The sequence below is a fragment of the Nerophis ophidion genome, linkage group LG18 (genome assembly GCF_033978795.1).
Source record: "Nerophis ophidion isolate RoL-2023_Sa linkage group LG18, RoL_Noph_v1.0, whole genome shotgun sequence".
NCBI lineage: Eukaryota > Metazoa > Chordata > Actinopteri > Syngnathiformes > Syngnathidae > Nerophis > Nerophis ophidion.
This window is the reverse complement of record NC_084628.1, coordinates 259,189-283,672: the sequence shown is the minus strand read 5'-3', so window position 1 is coordinate 283,672 and position 24,484 is coordinate 259,189. Positions and strand designations below refer to the sequence as shown.

At 39.2% G+C, this 24,484-nt stretch overlaps 1 protein-coding gene across 10 annotated transcripts in view; it reads left to right on the top strand.

The window, feature by feature from the left end:
- The window catches only part of LOC133537445 (latent-transforming growth factor beta-binding protein 4-like), a 108,645-nt gene extending 87,851 nt beyond the window's left edge, over nt 1-20,794 (top strand). For all 10 annotated transcript variants that reach the window (XM_061878452.1, XM_061878457.1, XM_061878455.1 and 7 more), the window contains 24 exons: nt 53-178; nt 396-527; nt 595-720; nt 797-913; nt 1,021-1,140; nt 2,290-2,403; nt 2,517-2,636; nt 2,704-2,823; nt 2,890-3,015; nt 3,206-3,337; nt 3,425-3,547; nt 5,377-5,508; nt 5,580-5,705; nt 5,806-5,961; nt 7,096-7,347; nt 11,080-11,151; nt 11,457-11,585; nt 13,938-14,078; nt 14,150-14,302; nt 18,906-19,007; nt 19,096-19,252; nt 19,334-19,581; nt 19,656-19,808; nt 19,866-20,794. In XM_061878452.1, coding sequence (XP_061734436.1) covers nt 53-178; nt 396-527; nt 595-720; nt 797-913; nt 1,021-1,140; nt 2,290-2,403; nt 2,517-2,636; nt 2,704-2,823; nt 2,890-3,015; nt 3,206-3,337; nt 3,425-3,547; nt 5,377-5,508; nt 5,580-5,705; nt 5,806-5,961; nt 7,096-7,347; nt 11,080-11,151; nt 11,457-11,585; nt 13,938-14,078; nt 14,150-14,302; nt 18,906-19,007; nt 19,096-19,252; nt 19,334-19,581; nt 19,656-19,808; nt 19,866-20,008 — 3,320 coding nt within the window. In that variant the 3' untranslated portion in view covers nt 20,009-20,794. The remainder of the gene's footprint in view (nt 1-52; nt 179-395; nt 528-594; nt 721-796; nt 914-1,020; nt 1,141-2,289; nt 2,404-2,516; nt 2,637-2,703; nt 2,824-2,889; nt 3,016-3,205; nt 3,338-3,424; nt 3,548-5,376; nt 5,509-5,579; nt 5,706-5,805; nt 5,962-7,095; nt 7,348-11,079; nt 11,152-11,456; nt 11,586-13,937; nt 14,079-14,149; nt 14,303-18,905; nt 19,008-19,095; nt 19,253-19,333; nt 19,582-19,655; nt 19,809-19,865) is intronic.
- The last annotated feature ends 3,690 nt before the right edge of the window (nt 20,795-24,484 follow it).

Here is a 24,484-nt window from a genome sequence, read left to right as displayed (position 1 = left end):
GCTGATCACATGACCAATTGCTTCCTTCGGTATTTTTCGTGTGTCCGTGCAGATCGGCCGACTGGACGAGGAGATTCTCTGCCAGCTTCGCCTCAACAGATCCCCGAGGGAGACTCGAGAACCCGTGGACAATCCCCGCCGCCTAAAAAGCCGACGACGCGTCCCCCCCACGTCCAGTGTGAGTACCAGGCGACACCAGGTAGTCTGGTAGGCCATGCTTCTCCAAAATCACCAGAGTTGACCCCTGAGGTCAAGGTTCACATTACTCCATGCTCCTTTTATATCCATCTCCTTACCAAAACACTTTTTTAGTATTATGTTACAGAGAACAGTATTTATTAAGAATGGGTCCATCAAGAGATCAAAAGTTAAAGTGTCTGTGTGTGTGTGTGCAGCATCGCAGGATGTGTGCGTGAGCAAACCAGGTGTGTGTGGCGGTGGTCGCTGTGTGTCGCAGCCAGGTGGGAAGCACACCTGTGTGTGTGATCAGGGATACCAGGCTAATTCTGAGCACACGTACTGTCAAGGTGAGCGTGCACGCAAACGCACACAAAAACACGCACAAAGCATTCAATCGATTGTGTGCGTGTGCAGATGTGAATGAGTGTGTTCAGCCTGGAAGTGTATGTTCGCCAGGAGAGTGTGTGAACAGCGCAGGCAGCTTCAGGTGTGTGTGTCCGTCGGGATACAGCAGTGACGCCGGGCAGAGGAGCTGTCAAGGTGACTTCCTGCTGCAACTTCTTGTCTTGCTTCCCTCGCGTACCAACGCTCACTGTCGCTTCCTCTCCTCCCCTAGACGTTGACGAGTGCCAGCGGAGTCCCTGCGGCAGCGACGCCCGCTGCCACAACACCGCCGGCAGCTTCAGGTGTGACTGTCGCCACGGTTACAAGCTCAGCGGCAACACCTGCACAGGTAAGGAAGCGCGGTTGCATTGGCTCGCATGCTTTTAATTTGAAGGACTCAAACGTCACATGTCTTTTTAGTATGCAAGATATCATTAATGAGCGTGTCCTTTTCAGACATGGACGAGTGTGAGGATCCTCTGCTGTGTCGGGGTCAGCAGTGCGTCAATACTCAGGGTTCCTACAGCTGCGTGTCCTGCCAGCCTGGACACGGACTTCTCAATGGACTCTGCACAGGTACCAAAACAAAGCATGATTGATCACATAGAGTAGGGGTGTCTAAGTGCGGCCCGCAGCCCCAGTCTTGTTGGCCCGGAGCAAAAAAATTTAAAAATCCAAGATAAAAGAGCGAAAAGATGTAATGTAATGACAAAAAGCTGAACATTTCCAACTAATAATTAATAATAATATATCTTATCACCTATAACACAATGCTAACACTAAGTTTTGTCTTTTAATACTGTATATATATATGGATTTTTTTTCCTTTATAAAAAATTGGACACCCGATCTAAAATATTACAAAATAATATTAATATTTTGAAATAAAAATAAAATATAGTAAATAAAATATATAAACTAAGCAGTCAGTTAAAAAATGTAATATACAAAAAAAGTGTTACTATTCCAATGAATTATTAAATTAGAAAAAATACAACTAAAACTACAAACACAGTTAAAAGTATAACTGAAGATTGATATTTTTGTAAAGCAGAATTTTTGACACATTTGTATCGTAATATTATTATCATTGTTATAGTCTTACAGAAAAATGCACACAACATATTGTTGGGGAAAAAACAACAGTAAAAATGTAAAAAAAAACGAGCAAAAAGATGTAATGCAATGTGAAAAAGATAAAAATTTGATACTAATTATTTACAGTAATATACTTTGTCACCGCGAACACAACGTTTTGTCTTTAGATACTTTATATATATATATTTTTTTACAAAAGGTTTGGACACCCCTGTTAAAATATAATATTGTAAATATCGTAAAATTAAAAAAATATATATATATTCATGCAGCCATCCATTTCCTACCGCTTGTCCCTTTCAGGGTCGGGGGGTCGCTGGAGCCTATCTTAGCTGCATAATTCAATAAAACTATAAAAGTCAGTTAAAAATGAAATAAACAAACAAAACAATGCTATTATAAGGAATTAAAAGGCACACAATGTTTTGTATGAAAAAACATAAAAAAATTACGAAAAACAGCAAAAAGATGTAATGCAATCTAAAACAGATGAAAATGTTATACTAATTATTTTAAAATATCTTTTGTCGTCTATAACACAAAGCTAACAAAGTTTTGTCTTTAAATAAATGTCTGTTTTTTTTTGTTTGTTTTAAAAAAAAAATAAAACAATATCGAAATCAACAGACATCGATGAGTGTCGTCAGGCTCCCTGCTCCAACGGTCGCTGTGAAAACACACCTGGGAGCTTCCACTGCGTTTGTCGCCATGGTTTCAAGCTGAATAACAACACCTGTACAGGTAAAAGGTAGACTGGGATCAGAAAAGAGTAAAGGAATGAATAAATGACTGATGTGTGTGCGTGTGTGTGTGCGTGTGTGTGTGCGTGCGTGCGCGTGTGTGCGCGCGTTTAGATGTGGACGAGTGTGCAGAACCGTCTCAGTGTCCTGGTCAGGTGTGCGTCAACTCTGTGGGATCTTATCGCTGTGTGTCCTGTCAAACTGGGTACACATTGACCAACAGACAGTGCACAGGTACAACGCACGCACACACACACACGTTCTCACAAACAAACACACACACGTCTCTTATCCTTGACAGATGTAAACGAATGTAAGGACGAGACCTTGTGTCTGGGTGGTCAGTGTGTCAACACTGAGGGGTCCTATAAGTGTGTGGATTGTCGCCAAGGCTACCACGCTGTGAACAGAGTGTGTGAAGGTACACACACACACACATGCACAACATTTGTGGGGAATGTGTTGCCAATTGGTGTTTTCCACACAGACATCGACGAGTGTGCTAGTGCCTCAGCTTGTGAGGCGGAGCGCACGTGTGTCAACACTCTTGGCTCGTTCCGTTGCGACTGTCTACCAGGGTATCGAACCTTCGGCCGGGGGCGACAGTGCAGAGGTGAGCCCGCTTCTTCACCCTCTTCACTGACAGGGATGCATTTTGATTGGTTGCGGAGCGGCAATTCAGTACGATGTGAAAAGTTGATCGTTAGCCGCTAATGCTAACGGGTGCTCAGTTGTGGTGTGCACCTGAATGCGCCAACATATAAGGTAACCATGGCAACACTGATATGTGCGTGTGTCGTCAGACATCAACGAATGCTTGGAGGAGAACTGGTGCCCCCCCACAGGAGAGTGTGTCAACACGGCCGGCTCGTACACGTGTGTGTGTCCTCAAGGATTCGCCCTGGGCAGCGACAACAACCGGACCGCCTGTGTCGGTCAGCACCCCTCCCTCTCTTGCGTGGACTTTGAATGTTGCCACGACGATGTCCCGCTCAGTGACGACTCTCGGGTCCTCTGTGCAGACGTGAACGAGTGTGAGCGGTCGAGGGCATGCGCAGACGGCGACTGCGTCAACACCGATGGCTCCTTCCTGTGTCGATGTCATGATGGCTTCACCAACAACCCTGAGAGGAACACCTGCCTTGGTACACTAACACACACGCCGAATGCTAAGGCCATTTTGAAAACTAATACAGTATATAGATGTTTTTAACCTTTTGGGCTCCCCTTAAGTTTGGACCCGGGGACCTGGAAATGTCTGTCATAAAAATGTTAAAGAATAAGTCATACAATAAGCTTATATAATTTTTATTTCATTTTTTTTTATTCAACGCTTAAATAGATAGTTTTTTGGGGGTGTTTTTTATGTTTTATGCTTTTTTTGTCAAAAGCCTGTTTTTTTATGGCAAACACACAAAATATGCAATATTTTCCCCCAAAACATATTTCACAGTGGAATTGTTTAGATGAAGTATTTGGAACCTTGAATAAACATTAATTTTAATTAGTTATTACTTTTTCAATTATTTAAAAACAAGGCCCACTAAAATTATTGGGGATTCAAAAGGGCCCCATTCCTAAAAGTGTTTAAAAAAGGTCATACATTATTTTTTCTATCTTAACGCTTAAGTCTCTAAATAATCTTAAGTTTATTCCATTGATTTATTATTATTTTTCCTTTTTGTCAATAAAATCTTTGGTTGTTGTATGGCGCAAAATATGCAAAATTTTCCCTAAAAATATTTCTAAGTGGAGTTTTTGATGTGAATAATTGTAGCCTTAAATAGGTCAATAATTCATAACAACATAGATTTTTAATTAGTAATTATTTTTTGAACAATGACAGTTTTGTTTAAGTTCCACTTAAAATGATTAGAGATTCAAAAGAGTCCCACTCATAAGTGTTAAAAAAAGTCATACTTTTTTCTTTTTTTTTTACTTTCAACGCTCAAATCTTAAAATCAACTTTAGATCAATCCGTCGATTATATTTTATAATTTTTTTTCCTTATTTCATTTTGCCCTCTTTGTCAAAGAAAAACTTTTTTTTATATGGAAAATGCAAAAAAAAAAAAAGCAATATTTTATCCAAAATATTTCAAATTGGAATTTTTGATGTAAAGTAAAAACGATGCCAATTTTATTTTTCAAAATTCCCCCTTAAAATTGTTTGGCATTTAAAATTCCACCATCTCTAAACTTGTTAAAAAAGGTTTTTCTTTTTTACTTTCAACGCTTACAGTACGTTTTTAGATCAACTTCAGACCAATCTGTTATTTGTTTTTATTATTTTTTCTTGGGGTTTTGCCCCTTCTGTTAAAGAAAACTTTGTTTTTCATATGGCGAACACAAACTATGCAGCATTTCCACCCCAAAAAAAATCTCAAAGTGGAGGTTTTGATGTGACTTAAAACAATGACAAAAGTCCCACTTAAAATTATTGGGGATCCAAAAAGACCCCACTTATAAAAGTGTTAAAAAAAGGTCATACATTATTTTTTAAGAGCATTATCTTTCAACGTTTACAGTTAGTCTCGAGATCAACTTCAAATCAATCTGTCAATTATATTTATTATTTTTCTCTTTTTTTGCCCTTTTGTCAATGAAAACTTTGTTTTTTATATGGCAAATACACAAAATATGCAATATTTTCCCCCAAAAAATATTTCAAAATGGAATTTTTGATGTGTAGTAATTGGAGTCTTGTGTAGGTCAATTAATCATAACAACATTGATTTTAATTAGTGCTTACTTTTTAGGCAATGACTACTATGATTGTGTTAAAAGAGTCAATATTGCAATTTTTCTTGTTGCATTTTACCCGTTTGCTCTTTTATTACACTTCTTTAATTTTTTTTAATAGTATTTTTAGAAAGTGCCACAGGCCGTATATGTTCTTCCTGTCGCTGGTCCTGGCTGCTTTCAAGTGTGTGTGTGCGTGTGCGTGTGCGTGTGTATGTGTGTGTCCATGACAGATGTGGACGAGTGCGTCTCGTCTGGCGGTTCAGTCTGTGGCGCGCTCAGGTGCGAGAACACCATCGGTTCTTACCGTTGCCTCACTTCCTGTGATCCGGGCTTCCAGGTGTCTGCTTCTGGTCAGTGTGAGGGTGAGTAAACATCTGCAGGTGCACACAGATGCGCTCCTGGCGTGGGAATAACTATTTTCTCCTCTTACCAGACGTGGACGAGTGTGTTAACAGGACGGTGTGCGGCGATCATGCCGTCTGTCAGAACTTGGTCGGAACATACGTGTGCCTTTGTGACCAAGGTTTTACCTCCACCTCTGATGGAAAGTTCTGCGTGGGTACGTCCGTCCAAACTACAAACATGACATTAACATGTCAACTGTGCCGCACGTCGCCATGGAAACAACATATTAACAGTTGTCATGTTGCGTCTTCCAGACGAGGACGAGTGTGTGTCCATGCCAGGTGTGTGTGGCTCTGCTCGATGTGACAACATGGAAGGGTCCTTCATGTGTGAATGCGACACACCTGGAGAAGAGTTCGACACCACGAGTAGACATTGTGTGAGCACCCCGCCGTCAACACCACAGCGAGGTACACACACAAGGACCAAATTTAGATTAAAAAACTAAGGAGGCATGATGAATTATTCTATACGTAGTTTTTTTTCACTTGCATTTTGTTTTTTAATACTGTTTTACTCAAACCTAAATGCTTTTAGTTGCATTTTCTGATACACTCAAACGGACCAAATTTAGATTCCACAATTGGCTCGAGTACAGGGGGGCGTGAATGATGGCGTCTCACTCTTACTTGTACTGTAAACACACATCTGACCACGGATTTGTCAGCTGCTGTGTGCTGTCAATCATCGTCATGCAGCGACAGAAAGCCAATCAATGAGCCTGTGGGCGGTCTAAAGGGTCACGCTGCAGTTCAAGCGGTGGTTTTCCCGCCTGGCACAAGTGTTTGACTCGTCTCTGTTTAATAGCGTAACATTGTTTTTGCACATAACACATTTTGATCTTTTTTTTATTTTCAAAACCAATACGATATGTATTGTAATCATTAGGCCCCCCCCTCAATTTTGGTGAATGTTAATGGCCCCGGAGGACCCATAATGGTACCAGTCAATAAAGTGTTAAAAACAAATCATATATATATTTTTTAATTTCAAGTTAGTATTAAATGTCTATAAATCAACTCCAGAGCTGTCTGTTGACATAAAGTTTTAATTTTTTTTTATGTGTTATGCCCTTTTTGTCAAAGAAAACCATGTTTTTTATGGCAGAAAAAATAATTGCAGCATTAAATAGGTACATATTTCATAACAACATTGTTTTTAATTCTTTATTACTTTTTGAACAATGACAGTTTGAATAAAACAAATCTGACTCTAGGTCTCGAGGAGACAAAAAGCCCCCAAGTGTTAAAATTAAGTCATATCAATATATATTATTTTTACTTTCAACGCTTCAATCTCGAGAGCAACTCCAGATCTGTCGATTATAAGTTTTATTATTTTTTGAGCAATGTCTCTTTTGCACTTTTGTGTTACTAGGTCAATATATTTTCTCGCTACATTACACCTGTTTGCTCTTTTATTCGACTTTTTTTAATGTTTTTTTTTTATTGTGCCACCGGCCTTTAAAAATGAGCTGCGAGTCCCACTTTGCACACCTCTGCCTCAGATGTTCTACTGTATTTGTCTTTCTTTCTCCCCAACAGGGACTTTCCCCATCGGCCCCTCTTCTCCGTCGTCCTCCACCTTCCATGCCGGTGTATTTGACCTTGCTCCGGTGCTTCCCCGCCTGCCCGCGGCCGGCCCCGGCGAGCTCAGAGAGTGTTACTATAACCTGGCAGACGGCGGCTCCTGCAGCCTGCTGGCCGCCAACACCAGCCAGCAGGAGTGCTGCTGCACGCTGGGGGAGGGGTGGGGCCTGGGCTGCCAGTACCACGCCTGCCCCCTCATCGGCACAGGTGAGACGACGCTCATTGCAAGGGCTTTTAACCTTTTTGACCTCGAGGCCCATTTTTTCCACTACAGAGGGGGCTAATTCAGAGGTAGCATTCAAGTGGGTTCCACCCACTTAAATTTTACCTGTGAATTATTAATCTAACTCCTGATTATAATTGTATACAATAATTATATCAAACCTACTTTTTGTTTAACAGGTTAACATCCTTGCTAAGGACTTGAAAGCATGTGTTCATCACAAAGATTATTGTCAAGGCTTTTTTTTTTTACAAATGTTTACAAAAATAAATACTAATCAAATATACTGCAAAAGAAGGGACTCTGATGAAAAATAAATGTACGTACAATTACGCATCGCTAAAAAGAATTTCTAACCAAATTATTAATAAGTAGTATAAATGTTTTTTCAATAAACTGTGGATTATATTTAAGTGCAAATTAAAATAAAGCCTCACCACTTTAATCATAATTTTTGCGCTTAAAAAACTCTATGACTTTAGCTCCAGACTTCTTCTGTTTGATTGATAGAGAGTGGAGTATGAAGAGAGTACGGCCAACTTGGTTTCAAGCAATCTCCTCAATGTCTGGTCAAAAGGCACTCACCTGGCTACTGGGTGCCATGACTGCTACCAACTTTGAGCTTATGCTCAGTGTTTGCGGCACTTCGTTGTTAGTTTTTCAAGGCATAAAAATGCTGCTTCACCTGAGAGAATTGTAAAAAAAAAACAAAAAAACATTGCTTTCCCCGCAACCCATAAAGAAGACAAGTATCAACAGTGGAGAGCCACCGTGCGAGGTGAACACAGACGCTAATACGAATAATAACAAAATAAATTAATGAATTCAAGAGATGGTTTGACAAAATCATACTCTTTAATCTCAGTAAAATAAAAAAAAAAGCAATTCGGAAACAGTAGAAGAGGAAGTGAAACACAAATACAAATAGACGGAGGTGTAACGATAGATGATAAAATTAACAGGAAATCTCATAAACCCACAAGTAGTGGCAAGAAATAAGTTATAATGAATGCAGCAACATATGTTCTGGACCAAAAATGACTCCTTATTTTCTACTGCTCGCCAGTGGTACCAGATCTGAGTTGTTGTGCAGAAATATGGGGGGAAAATTACAAAAATAGGCTTATTCACTTAGCATGTTTCAAAAAAGCAAGATGAGTTATAATAATACATAATAAGTGATACCTAGGGTGATTACAAATACATTGGAGGCATTTTTCTCATATTTACTACACAATTCCTTTGGATTGTTGGTCTAAAGCTAATGAAGATTGTGGCAAAATAAGGATAATAATAGGGCTGTGAATCTTTGGGCACCACACGATTCGATTATTCCGGTAATGATTTAATTTAGAATCAATTCTCAATTCAAAATGATTCTCGATTCAAAATCAATCCTTTTAAATAACATTGGGTGCCGGTTCTCTGATTAACTACATTAAGAAAATAGATAAACCGCTCTATTCAATTTCTATATTACTTCAAATAAAACTGGTTTTGTATGATAAAAGTATATCCAAACATTTAATAGTCAAAATATTAACAAGGCAAGAGGAAAAAGTATTTCACACTTCTCTTTTTTTAAGGAAATCTGTACAGCAGATATGATTGTCTACATCAGTGGTTCTCAACCTTTTTTTAGTGATGTACATCCTGTGAATATTTATTTTATTCCAGTACCCCCTAATCAGAGCAAAGCATTTTTGGTTGAAAAAAAGAGACAAAGAAGTAAAATACAGCACTATGTCATCAGTTTCTGATTTATTAAATTGTAAAACTGCGAAATATTGCTCATTTGTAGTGGTCTTTCTTGAACTATTTGGAAAAAGATATAAAAATAACTAAAAACTTGTTGAAAAATAAACAAGTGATTCAATTCTAAATAAAGATTTCTACACATAGAAGTAATCATCAACTTAAAGTTCCCTCTTTGGGGATTGTAATAGAGATCCATCTGGATTCATGAACTTTATTCTAAACATTTCTTCACAAAAAAATAAATCTTTAACATCAATATTTATGGAAGATGTCCACAAAAAAATCTATCTGTCAACACTGACTATTGCATTGTTTCATTTCTTTTCACAGTTTATGAACTTACATTCATATTTTGTTGAAGTATTATTCAATAAAGGGCTTCACGGTGGGAGAGGGGTTAGTGCGTCTGCCTCACAATACAAAGTTCCTGCAGTCCTGGGTTCAAATCCAGGCTTGGGATCTTTCTGTGTGGAGTTTGCATGTTCTCCCCGTGAATGCATGGGTTCCCTCCGGGTACTCCGGCTTCCTCCCACTTCCAAAGACATGCACCTGGGGATAGGTTGATTGGCAACACTAAATTGGCCCTAGTGTGTGAATGTGAGTGTGAATGTTGTCTGTCTATCTGTGTTGGCCCTGCGATGAGGTGGCGACTTGTCCAGGGTGTGCCCTGCCTTCTGCCCGATTGTAGCTGAGATAGGCGCCAGCGCCCCCCGCGACCCCGAAAGGGAATAAGCGGTAGAAAATGGATGAATGGATGGATTATTCAATAAATATATTTATAAAGGATTTTTGAATTATTGCTATTTTTAGAATATCTTAAAAAAATCTCACGTACCCCTTGGCATACCTTCAAGTACCCCCAGGAGTACGTGTACCCCCATTTGAGAAACACTGGTCTACATCAGTCATGTCAAGGCCACCGGGCCAGATCCGGCCCACGAATGGATTATCTGTGGCCCCCAGGATGATATTTGATTAGTAATTTAATCGTCCCACAGGCCACAGCCTCCTGCTTTGAAGGAAGTTTGTTTTTGTCTGTGAGCCTGTGGAAAAATTGTTTCACTTTAAATTAGTGATAGAGCCATACAAAATGTTGGATTATTGAATTAATAATTGAATAAAATACAGTACACTGTGTTAGGTCTTGGTTCAATAGGTCATGTGCAATCATTTTTAATATGTCTTAATAAACATTGAACCAATCCGGCCCTCTGGTTGTAGCAAATTATTTTTTTGGGCCCTGTGATGTATTTGACTTTGACATCCCTGGTTTACATCCACAATATGATTTGCCTAAGTGGCCGAACAGGACAGATTAAAAAAAAAAAAAAAAAAAAAAATATATATATATATATATATATATATATATATATATATTTTTTTTTTTAATTGATTAAAAATCGTTACAAATAAGAATCGCGATTAATTCAAAAATCTTTGACACAACTGGTAATAAGTTAATAAGTTTATTGCGCCGCCGTCAGGTGTGTGTTAGAGTGCCTGCTGGTCACCAAACACTGCAGGAGTGTAGCAGCGTCAAATACGGCCCCAAAATTCTACCTTCACCAAATAAAAGCATATTATTATTGTAATTTTTGGAGTTAGGGTACGTTCAGAACTACATATTGTATTATTTTGGTTTATTTTGTCAGTAAAACTAACGTCAAAATGAAAGCAATTGCATGCATGTCCTTGCTACCAAGGACATGCATATATATATATATATATATATATATATATATATATATATATATATATATATATATATATATGCATCTCCTCTCGTTTAGTTGGCCATACCCTTTATACACCACTCTGCTTTGACATTGTCCTTACTGCCACAAGTGGTGGAAATGTGTATCACAACGGAGTACCGCTGGGGCATTTTTTTGGCAGCCCCAATAATCGTTAAGAAACGCCGCTTTACTGAGTGGTCATGTTTGACGGTTTGTGTGCAGCGGACTTTCTGTCGCTGTGTCCAAGTGGGAGAGGATACGTGTCCACAGGAGCTGGAGCCTTCAGCTACAAAGGTGTACACACACACACACACACACACGCACACATACTTCTCCTATACTGCTCACTGCCACTAAGGGGCGTATGTGCATGCTATGTGAGGGCGGCAATGATATACTGTGGTAGATTAAGCCCTGTTATTACAGTCCTCCTTGACATCTACCGGCATTCGGGTGTAATCAGCATTCCACACTAATCCTGTTAACATCTCACTCAAGTGTGAACATTTGTGCTCATTTTTCAGAGAAAAGCGTCTGTAAACTATTTATCTTTCAAAAGAAATATCACGTTTTTGCCATCAATGTTTACTGTTTGCCAGATGTGGACGAGTGCAAACGCTTCCATCCAGAGGTGTGTAAGAGCGGAGTGTGTGTCAACAACATTCCTGGGTACAACTGCTACTGCTCCAGTGGATTTGTGTACAGCAGCACTCTGCTGGAGTGTGTTGGTAAGATCAAAAACACACAAACACACGCACACACACACTTCTTTTTGATTATTGTGGTCATGTAACGAGATGAAAGAGTGAAGGAAGGTTGAATAACAGTGTCACTGGCTACCTAAAGTTAGCACACAACAGAACATGTCAGCCTTCATGATTTGTTTATCAAAGTGTGGCCACACCAGAGCAAAACAAAAGTAAAACATCACTGATCATGCAAGTCATGTGACCACAACACACACAATGGTCCCATGAGTTGTATGAAAATATTTTACAGAGTACACACAAGAAACCCCTTGTTTCCGTAGTTGGAATTATTAATTACAAATTGAATATTTTCATAACTCTTTACGACCTTCTAATAGGTTATTTAGCATTGTGAGAGCCCTCTGGGCATTAAATAACACCCACATAGTCACCCTTACACTCCTGTAATCCAATATAGTAATGCTGAGCCAATCAGTGGCCACAATACTGAACACAGCACTCTGATTGGTTTGGTCTCATCTGGCTGCCAATACTGCTGTATATTTGATATTTACAGTTCATTTAGACATTGTTATGCTTGAAATTGCTTGTTGTCGGCCAAAAATACATGAATTATGTCTGAAAATAAAATAAAATCGGGTATAAAGTGGAATATGGCTAAAAATAGGTTATTGACTTCGGGGTTTGAGGTGAGGAGTGTAGTGTAATAGGTTTGTTGGGATCGGTACCAAAATGTTTTTTCAATACTTTTCAAAATAAAGGGCATCACAATAAATGTCGTTATTGGCTTTATTTTAACAGAAAATCTTAGGATACATTAAACATATGTTTCTTATTGCAATCAAAGAAGAATTCTGTCATTAAATAAGATAGTTAATATACTAGACGGGGCAGCACAGTCGTAAAGGAGTTAGTGCGTCTGCCTCACAATACGGAGGTCCTGTGTTCGATCCTGCGTTTGGGATATTTCTGTGTGGAGTCTGCATGTTCTCCCTGTGACTGCGTAGGTTCTCTCCGGGTACTCCGGCTTCCTGCCACCTCCAAAGACATGCACCTGGGGATAGGTTGATTGGCAACACTAAATTGGCCCTAGTGTGTGAATGTGAGTGTGAATGTTGTCAGTCTATCTGTGATGTGCTGGCGACTTGTCCAGGGTGTACCCCGCCTTTCGCCCAAATGCAGCTGAGATAGGCTCCAGCACCCACCGCCACCCTGAACGGGACAAGCGGTAGAAAATGGATGGATGGATGGAACGTGGGTTTTAGTAGTAAGTAAGCAAGCAAACAAAGGTTCCTAATTGTCTGCTGACGTATGCAGTAACATATTGTGTCATTTCTCATTATATTATTCTGTCAAAATGATAATGTATTATAATCTACTTGTTCATTTACTGGTAATATTTGCTTAGTTTCTGTTTCAACATGTTCTATCTACACTTCTGTTAAAATGTAATAATCACTTATATTTCTGTTGTTTGATACTTTACATAAGTTTGGGGTGATACTGCAAATTTGGGTATGGATCCGATACCTAGTAGTTACAGGACCATGCACTGGTCAAAATTAAAGTTATCTTGTGTCCAGGATTGTAGTTCCTAAACTTATATACAAAACAAAAAAAATATTTGGTGATGTAGTCATTGTAGTATCGAATAGATACGGCTCTTGTACTTTGTCGTTGCAGTTGATATCTTTATAAATTCCCCCATTTGTTAACATTGAGAAGCGCGAGCTTTAGTATTATTATTATTATTATTATTTTATCCTCCTACGGTGTGTAGTGAAGCATGTTTCGCTGTTCCTCGTCCTGCAGCGTAAAAAACCCCATGAAATTCCCTCGCACATGTAATCGTCCAGCGGGGGTGGTGATATTTGTGAGAGTTTTCCACAACTATGTCATGAAATCACCTGCCGCCAACACACACTCACACACCCGCGTGTCAACAAACCGTGACTGTGTACACTTGTTGTTGTCTGTCGTGTCCACAAGAAGTTCCACATAAGTGGGAAAAAGTGACATCGTGGTCACTGTGGTTAGACTGGCATTTAGATAAAAAAAACAATTCCGTAAAAAATAGGGATAACGCCATACCAATGTTTCATGTCTGATAAAGGTATTGGTATAAACACCTTATATCCTCTTTTTTTCAGTTTTTTATTTTCTTTATCACAGGCTGCCTAAACTTACGCCATACTAAAAGCTCATTGTGTTATATATTAATACTTATATTTATTATACTTATTTACAATAAGTGCTAATGTTGTATTATTATTCAATATTATTGTGATATTGTATTTATTATATATTTGTTTCCTGATTATTTTATCCAGAAATTTCAGAATACGTGTGAAAGTGTATTTGTGTCTTCAGACCTGGACGAGTGTGAGCAGGAGACGTGTGTTGGAGGCCAGTGCGTCAACACAATCGGTTCATATTATTGCAGCTGTCCGCCGCCTCTGATGCTTGACGACACCCAGCGCAACTGTGTTAATTCGTCTCACCTCAACCTGGGTGAGCCGCCTTCAAGGACCAATGCAGGCCGTGAATATCCATGAGGGACAATGACTTCATTTGTGCTGCAGATGACAACCTGTCAGTGTGCTGGCAGACCGTCAGCGCCGACTTCATGTGTCAGAGTCCCCTCTTGGGGGCGCAGGTCACCTTCACGGACTGCTGCTGTCTGTATGGCGACGGCTGGGGCATGGAGTGTGCCCTCTGCCCTGCTACTGACTCTGGTGAGACAACGCCTCACACACTTCACATCCATACATGTTTTCTAGATCGTCAAATTTTTTTCACCAAGTACCACATCAGAAAAGACTTGGCTCTCCAAGTACCACCATAATGACCAACATTCAAATACAGTAGTGTAGTAGGCCTGAATATTCATTAAAAACAAGGCATCACTGTTATTTAAGAAGTGTATTTAAGATGTATTACGTATATATTTAATATACTCTTTGAACAGTAACACTGTGTTAGAATTAGATTAGATAGTACTTTATTTATTCCTTCAGGAAAATTAAAATTTTCAGCACGTATTTCAGAATGTATAATTACCATATTTTCTGGACTATAGAGCAATGTATTTCAACCACTGTGTTGCGGCACACTAGTGTACCGTGAGATATTGTCTAGTGTGCTGCGGGAGATTATGTAATTTCACCTAATCTGGTTAAAAATATTTTTTGAAAACCAGTAATTATAATCCGCAAATGTGCCGTTGTTGAGTGTCGGTGCTGTCTAGAGCTTGGTCGGCAGAGTAACTTTATAATACTCTTCCATATCAGTAGGTTTCAGCAGGTAGCTAATTGCTTTGTAGATGTCGCGAACATGGTTTGTCGTGATCAAAATATGCAGACAGTGGGAGGCAGTGTGCAGGTAAAAAGATATCTAAAGCTTAAACCAAAAATAAACAGAAGGCAAGTGCCGCTAAGAAAAGGCATTGAAGCTTAGGGATGGCTATAAAAACCGAAGCCAAAACTGAACTGGTTGCAAAATAAACAAAAACAGAAAGCTGGACGACAGCAAAGACTTACAGCGTGTGGAGCAGCAGACGGCGTCCACAAAGTACATCCGTACATGACATGACAATAAACAACAAAAAGGAGCACAAGACAAGAACTAAAACACTGCACAGGAAAACAGCAAAAAACTCCAAATAAGTCACGGCCTGATGTGACAGGTTGTGACATTACAGCTACTTTGAGACAAGAGCTATAGTGATGCATGCTTTGAATTCATATCCCACAATTGCGAGAACAACTTCTTACTGTCAATATCGGCTGCTGAGTTTCATTTTTTTATGTTTTCTGCTGGTGGTGTGCCTCGAGATTTTCTCAATGAATAAAATGTGCCTTGCCTCAGGTAAGGTTGAAAATCACTGCTTTGGAGCGCACCAGGATATAAGATGCACCCATCAAATTTTAGAAGAAAATGTTTTCCTTAATATTGGCTGCACCGCACTATAAGCTGCAGATATACTGTAAAGGTTGTGAAATTAGTTTTTACACAGTAATACTGTATGTACAATATATACACTGCAAGTATACAAACCCTGTTTCCATATAAGTTGGGAAATTGAGTTAGATGTAAATATAAATGGAATACAATGATTCGCAAATCATTTTCAACCCATATTCAGTTGAATGCACTACAAAGACAAGATATTTGGTGTTCAAACTCATGAACTTTATTTTTTTTGCAAATAATAATTAACTTAGAATTTCATGGCTGCAACATGTGCCAAAGTAGTTGGGAAAGGGCATGTTCACCACTGTGTTACATCACCTTTTCTCTTAACAACACCCAATAAACGTTTGGGAACTGAAGAAACTAATTGTTGAAGCTTTGAAAGTGAAATTATTTCCCATTCTTGTTTTATGTCGAGCTTTAGTCGTTCAACAGTCCAGGGTCTCTGCTGTCGTATTTTACGCTTCGTAATGCGCCACACATTTTCGATGGGAGACAGGTCTGGACTGCAGGCGGGCCAGGAAAGTACCTGCACTCTTTTACTATGAAACCACACTGTTGTAACACGTGGCTTGGCATTGTCTTGCTGAAATAAGCAAGGGCGTCCATGATAACTTTGCTTGGATGACAACATATGTTGCTCCAAAACCTCTATGGATCATTCAGCATTAATGGTATCTTCAAAGATGTGTAAGTTATCCATGCTTTGAGCAATAATGCACCCCCATACCATCACAGATGCTGGCTTTTGAACTTTGCGCCTATAACAATCCGGATGGTTATTTTCCTCTTTGTTCCAGAGGACACCACGTCCACAGTTTCGAAATATAATTTGAAATGTGGACTCGTCAGACCACACAACACTTTTTCACTTTGCATCAGTCCATCTTAGATAAGCTCGGGCCCAACGAAGCCAGCCGCGTTTGTGGGTGTTGGTGATAAATGGGTTCGGCTTTGCATAGCAGAGTTTTAACTTGCACTTACAGATGTAGCAACCAACTGTAGTTACTGACAGTGGTTTTATGAAGTGTTCCTGAGCCCATGTGGTGATATCCTTTACACACTGATGTCGGTTGTTGATGCAGTACTGCCTGAGGGATGAAAGGTTCATATTATCATCGCTTACGTGCAGTGATTTCTCCAGATTCTCTGAACCTTTTGATGATTTTACGGACCGTAGATGGTAAAATCCCTAAATTCCTTGCATAGGCTTGTTGAGAAATGTTGTCCTAAAACTGTTCGACAATTTGCTTACAAAGTGGTGACCCTCACCCCACCCTTGTTTGTGAATTACTTAGCATTTCATGGAAGCTGCTTTTATACCCAATCATGGCACCCACCTTTTCCCAATTAGCCTGCACACCTGTGGGATGTTCCAAATAAGTGTTTAAAGAGCATTTCTCAACTTTATCAGTATTTATTGCCACCTTTCCCAACTTCTTTGTCACGTGTTGCTGGCATCAAATTCTAAAGTTAATGATTATTTGCAAAAAAAGAAATGTTTATCAGTTTGAACATCAAATACAGTGGGGCAAAAAAGTATTTAGTCAGCCAACGATTGTGCAAGTTCTCCCACTTAAAATGATGACAGAGGTCTGTAATTTTCATCGTAGGTACACTTCAACTGTGAGAGACAGAATGTGAAAAGAAAATCCAGGAATTCACATTTTAGGAATTTTAAAGAATTTATTAGTAAATTATGGTGGAAAATAAGTATTTGATCAACCATTCAAAGCTCTCACTGATGGAAGAAGGTTTTGGCTCAAAATCTCACGATTTATGGCCCCATTCATTCTTTACTTAACACGCATCAATCGTCCTGTCTCCTTAGCAGAAAAACAGCCCCAAAGCATGATGTTTCCACCCCTATGCTTCACAGTAGGTATGGTGTTCTTGGGATGCAACTCAATATTCTTATTCTTCCAAACACGTCGAGTTGAGTTTATACCAAAATGGATACATGGATGATACAGCAGAGGATTGGGAGAATGTCATGTGGTCAGATGAAACCAAAATAGAACTTTTTGGTATAAACTCAACTCCTCGTATATATATATACACACTACAAGAGTGTATATATATATATATATATATATATATATATATATATATGTATATGTATATGTGTGTGTATGTATATATATGTGTATGTGTATATATATATATATATGTGAGTGTTTGTGTGTGTGTGTGTGTATAATATAGTAACACACCTTCATAACAATAAGTAATATGTACAATTTACACAGTGCAAGTATATATATAATGTAGTAACCAACACCTTCATAATATGTAATATGTACAATTTACACAGTGCAAGTATATATATAATTTAGTAACAGACACCTTCATAATATGTAGTATGTACAATTTACACAGTGCAAGTATATATATAATGTACTAACAGACACCTTTATAATAAAATAGGCTAACTTTAATATGTTCACTATATACAGGATTTTGATCATTTTAATCATTTACGGGATTTATTTCTTCCGTACATTGATTTCTGTTTCCCTTGCACCGCATGTATGATTTGTGGCAACATGTGTGTTCCTACTTGTTGTAATCATGGCAGACTTGGTAACAGACAACAAAGACAACTATTTTTGGACAAATGAGGATTCACAACTTCATAGTTTTGAAGCTGAATATACAGAGGATGAACTGCTGCTTCTAGAAGCCAGCACAAAGAAGAAGGTGAGACGTTGGAGCAAAGGAAAGCCGGGAGAGGGGGATGAAACTGATTTTGATGCTATAAATATGGAACTTGGAGACAAGCTATTTCGACATAAATGGAGTACTTACCCAAAATCAACAGGAAACATCCCCGGCCAGCTGGACCAAATGAACAACTGTCCATCAGTAAAGTCACTACATATCGACCATAATACACGCAGTACATACGCTGTTTGGCTAGCTGTGTACAAACAAAACATGAAACAATACTTTACTGTAATATGATTGTTGATATTTGTCAGTTAGTACAGATTGTTGTCCTACAAACTCAAACTTGTTTCGTGCTGACTTAGAATCTAGCTTATCTCTTGCTGTAGTTAGCTTTTACGGCTAATACCGAAGCATGGTGATGTGTTACTGCGCTAGAAAAAGAGTTCCTCAGTGTTCACTCTTACAATAACTGTCGCTATAGCTGGGTTATTATACAGGTTACAGAACATAAATGAAGTATTGTTGGCGGTTTTTGAATGCATTTTTGAAGTGATTTAGAGGTAGAACTGATTGCTCCCATTGTTAGACTGCAAAAAAACCCCAACTTTTGTCTTGTTGTCTCATAATGATTGTGAACGATAGTCAACATTCCCCAAAAAAGTGCACTCCTCTTTCAAAGTGGTGGTGTGTCCACAGATGACTTTGCCAGCCTGTGCAGTTCGTTTCCCCCTCCCGTGTTTCCCGAACCTTTCCCGGACTCGACTGGACCAGACACACCTGAACGAGGAAGAGTGGGAGGTATGAATTATTTTGTTTATTTTCATTTCTAGAATTCTCAAAGTCCTCGTCTGATCTCCTTTTCGACTTCCCTTCTGCTCCCGCTTAGCTCCCCTGTTCTTCCCTCCCTTCAGTAGCGACCCTTTCCCCCCCAGCACGGACTATGGTGGTCCCGAGGAGTATGAGGATTACTCCCCAGGGAGGGGTGGCCGGCCTCGGGCCAGCCTCAGCCTGCCTGGTGCCGTTTACAGAGGGGAGCCCTTTGAGTGAGGGGACTACTTTCTGAGGCGTATGAATACCCGGCAGACGTTGCATTGACACGTATGTTCTACGTTGATGTGCGGCAGTGGTTACTACACCAACCCCAGTGGATCGCCATTCAGGCCTTCGGACCCCCGGATGGAGCGGGCCTTCGGGGCTGGGCCGCCACCCCCGCCCCGGCCTGGCACTCCTCCTCTGGGCCTGGCTCCTCGACCAGGAGCCTACGAGGATCTAGCGGAGGAGGAAGAGGAGGACTCTTGGGGGCCGGGCCCGCCGTTCCCCCCCTTCGATGACAGGAGCAGAGGGGGCGGGGCCCTGAGAAGGGTGTACGAGAGTGAGTTTTAAGGGAGAAATAACGCACCACCAAAGCATGGCCACCGCGACGGCATCACTTCCTGTGCTCCTCAGGGCGTTATGACTCCTACGCGGGACTGAGCGCGGCGGAGGATTGTGGATTCCTCCACGACTGCCAGAACGGCAGCTGCATCCGCGTGGACGAGGGCTACACCTGCGACTGTTACCACGGTTACCAGCTGGACATGACCACCATGACGTGCACAGGTGCGACACAGCCGCTTCCTCTTTTAGCGCCGAGTCACCTCGCTGTTTTGTTCGCAGATGTCAACGAGTGCGAGGACGCCGTGGACGTGGACTTCCCGTGCGTCAACTCGCGCTGCGTCAACACGGACGGCTCTTTCCGCTGTGTGTGTCGGAGAGGCTACGTCATGTCCCGCAGGCCCAATCACTGTGTGGCCGCCTAGACTGCACCATAGCGGTTTGGATATGAAGACCTGTATTATTTACTTCCAACTAAACCCCAGCGGGACCCCAACATGGCCATTAGCATTGGTGTTAGCTTGAAGCTAGCCACGATTAGCCTCTACAAAGTCGGTCAAACAGCGAAATATTTAAACAAATCCGGTTCTCCATCAAGCAGTGATTGATATTAAAGCCCTCCTAAAGTCTTACGATGTTAAAACAAACATCTAACAGCCCCAACAAGCATTTGAAGTGCCTAGCTAAAAGCTACATTCGTAGTTAGCCATTAGCTTACTGATAAGCATGCTAGGAATTGAAATGTTCTGAATTTTTTTTTTTTTTTTAAAACCTCAACTTAATTTAATATTTAATTGTGTCCCCTTAAATATGTTGTAACTTTACATCCGACAAAACCCCAAACTTGATTTAATTAAAATAAAATTCAGTTCTATGGTTAAAAATAACAAATCTAAAAGCTCTATAATTGTGTTTCTTATTAAAGAACCCATTTGAATCTTCTTTAGTGTAGACTTTCTAGTTAGTGTTTTTTTTCTATTACAAGTATTTGATAACAGCTTCCACGCCAAATGTACATATGGAAGAATATTTCATATCCTGTGTTATGCCCGTGTTGTGATGAACTTTTAAAGGTGACGACGTTCTACCATGCACTGTAAGTCGTGCCAGAGACTTGATTTTATATTTATATTTACAAAGTCATCCTACTCCTTGTCTCTGGTACCTTTTTTTTGGAAATGGAATTATATTTGCACACCTTTTCATCTAAACATGTGTTTGTGTTCCTTTGTTTGGTGTGGAAAGTGTGTGCGTGTGTGTTTGTGTGTGTGTGTGTGTGTGTGTGTGTGTGTGTGTGTGTGTGTGTGTGTTAGGCGGGGTGTGCAGTGGATTTGGCACCTGGAGGTATTTTGTTCAAATCCATGACATATGAGGTCAGTCGATCTGCTTTTCAAACTTTAAGTAATAATAAAATTACAAGTTAGCTTGTTAATGTTAGCATGCTAACATTTAGCAGGTCACGTACCAAGTTTTATGACTGAGATGTATCGTGGCAAAATTGGCTAACAAGTTTCCATGCTAACAGTTAGCATATGTCACGTTCCAAGTTACATGACTCGAGTTAACGGTTGCAAAAATAGTTTAAATAATAACATGTTAATGTTGGCATACGTCACGTACCAAGTTACTCTGAGGTGTACAGGGACAAAATTAGCTAAAAAGGTTAGCTTGTTAACGTTAGTATACTAACAGTTAACGTATAGGTCACTCAGCAAATTGAATGAGGAGGAAAATTGGCAAAAAACTTAGCATGCTAACGTTAGCATATGTCAAGTTCCAAGTTATATGACTCTGGTAAACGGTTGCAAAATTAGCTAAAAAAAAAATAAATTTACAAAAGTTAGCATGCTAACAATTAACATAGGTTGTGTACCAATATATTAAGGTGAGGTGTTTGGCTGCAAAACTAACTAAAAAGAGTTAGCTAGTTAATGTTAGCATGCTAACAGTTAACATAGGTCATGTACCAAGATTTATGACTCAGGTGTATGGGGGCAAAAATGGCTAAAAAGTTAGCATTTTAACAGTTATTATATGTTAAGTTCCAAGTTATATGATTGGGGTAAACGGTTGCAAATTTACCTGAAAAAAAAATGGTATGTTAAGTGTTAGCATGCTAACAGTTAGCATAGGTCACATACCAAGTTATATGACTGTAAGGCGTACGAGGGCAGAATTACTTAAAAAGTTATCATATGTTAAGTTCCAAGTTATATTATCGGTAAACGAATGCAAAATTGTCTTTAAAAAAAAAAGTTTGCATTTTATGTTGAGTAAATGGTTGCAAAATTTGCACAAAAAAAGAATTTGGTATGCTAATGTTACTATGCTTTACAACTTTCACACAATACAAAGAGACAGCTTAGGATTTAAATAGAAAAACTGGAATAATACATTTCCGTAATATGTTTATAAAAGTGTAGAATAATTCATCTATCTGTAACAATAAGCTTGTTGACCCAAACTAATCCTACCTGCTTCTGTAACTTTAATGCCTTCTGTTTATTTGCAGATAAAGCTTGTACACACACACACACACACACACACACACACACACACACACACACACAGGTAATGAGATTAAACAGGTCCACTCAGTACCAGCACTGAACCTGTGAGCAAGCGGAATATCAGCTTACACAACGTGTATCCTATTCAATCATTTATATTATTATAAATATGACTAATAATACTTATAATAATGTAAATATTATCAGTAACATTTATATTATAAAATAATAATATTTATAAATATTAAGATAGGCTCCAGCAACCCTGCAAGGGACAAACAGCCTTGAATGAATGGATGGATGGAATATGTATACTATAAAAATGTTGAGTATTTATGTATCATAAATATTAATATTATTTATGATTCTTATATCATTATAATGTATAGTTCTATAGTAATTGTTATTAATTTGATTATTGCAGAAGAGTAACAAGGCTTTTCATTACGCTCCCTATCACCCCTAGTGGTGTGTTTTTGTTGCGTCTATTCATGCACAAGAGTGGGTGTTGGTCAGTGTGCTGGTTCTGTCCGGTCCAAAAACTTCTTAAAGGACAGTAAGTGAGAGTGTGGAGACGCTGCTCCAGGGGGAACCCTGACCTGCACTGACCTGGATCCCTGCAGGCAGCTGAGCTGCAGAGATTCCAGGTCGACTCAGAGCCGCCGTGACCCTGATTTGCACCCACCCAGAACCGTCAGGTCCACTTTGTACGACTCTTTGATGCCGCTGAGGCGGTTCTTTCCTTTGAGTTGCATTTTGGCCCCGCAGTGATGGGATCGCGGGTTAGATTCCCCGCCGTGTTTACAACGTTGTGATGTTTCATAACCGCGCGGACGGCCTACATCTGTCACTGTCCAAATCAATAGAGATGATTGAAGAACGGTCCATCGCCTGATTGGCTGAGCCGCCTGGCCTGGCCCCGCCCACTCACTGCCACCACAGGAGGCAGATAAATACGAGACAAGTTCAGATGAGTTCCTTCCTTTTGTCATCTGACTGTTCCAACATTGAATTGTTACTACTGCACCTGAACGCACCGTCTCTCTACTTTTACATCAGGTTCTGAAGTGGACTGGATCTGGATCAAGATGGATGTGGAGGATCTGCACTATCACTCGGTCAGCACAGAGCGGTGAGACTCGGCAAGATGATTCATTACGAAACATTACAACAACAATTAATTAATTGGCTAATACTAAATTTATTTTATAGTATTTTGGACACCTTTAATTTAGAGCAGGATTTTTTACTCTTATCCTAAATGAAGAAATATTTATTTTTTTATATCAATAACATAACTGATGTTGACAGACGTCTTAATCTGATAAAATAAGACAATATTTCAGAACAAAACTGTGATGTCAACTGTGTTGTCTCACTGATCAAAAAAGTAAAGAGATTTCAATAACAAAACAGTGACGTTGATTGTGATGTCTTGCTCGGATCCAAAAATATGTATATATTTTTTTAAATCAATAACAAAACAGTAATATTGACTGAGATGTCTCACTCTCATCCAAAAAAAAAACTATTTTTTATTATATCAATAACATAACAGTGCTGTTGACTGAGATGTCTCACTCTGACCTAAAAAGGAAAGATATTCCAATAACAAAACTGTGACGTTGACTGGGATGTCACATTCTGATCAAAAAAGTAAATATATTACTTTAATAACAAAACAGTGATGTTGATCATGATTTCTCACTCCGATCAAAAAAGGAACATTTCCATAACAGTGATGTTGACTAAGGTGTCTCACTCTGATCCTAAAAGACAAAATATTATTTCAATAACATAACAGCGATGCAGACTGAGATGTCTCACTCTGATTCATAAATAAAATATATTATTTTAATAACAAAACAGTGACGTTGACTGAGATGTCTCACTCTGATCAACAAAGGATTACTTTAACAAAACAGTGATGTTCATCATGATCTCTCACTCTGATCCAAAAAGGAAAATATATTACTTGAATTATAAAACGGTGATGTTGATCATGTTGTTTGACTCGGATCCCAAAAGACAAAATATTATTTCATTAACATAACATTGAATGAGATGTTTCACTCTGATCCACAAAGAAAATATATTACTTTAATAACAAAACTGTGATTTTGAAGTTGTGTCACTCTGATCAAATAAATAAAGATATTTCAATAACAAAACAGCGACGTTGATTATGATGTCTCGCTTAGATCCAAAAATACATATATATATATTTTTTAATCAATGACAAAACAGTAATGTTGACTGAGCTGTCGCACTCTGACCTAAAAAGGGAAGATATTTCAATAACAAAACTGACGGTGACTGAGATGTCTCACTCTGATCATAAAAGGAAATAAATAACTTAAATACCCAAACAGTGACTTTGACTGAGATGTC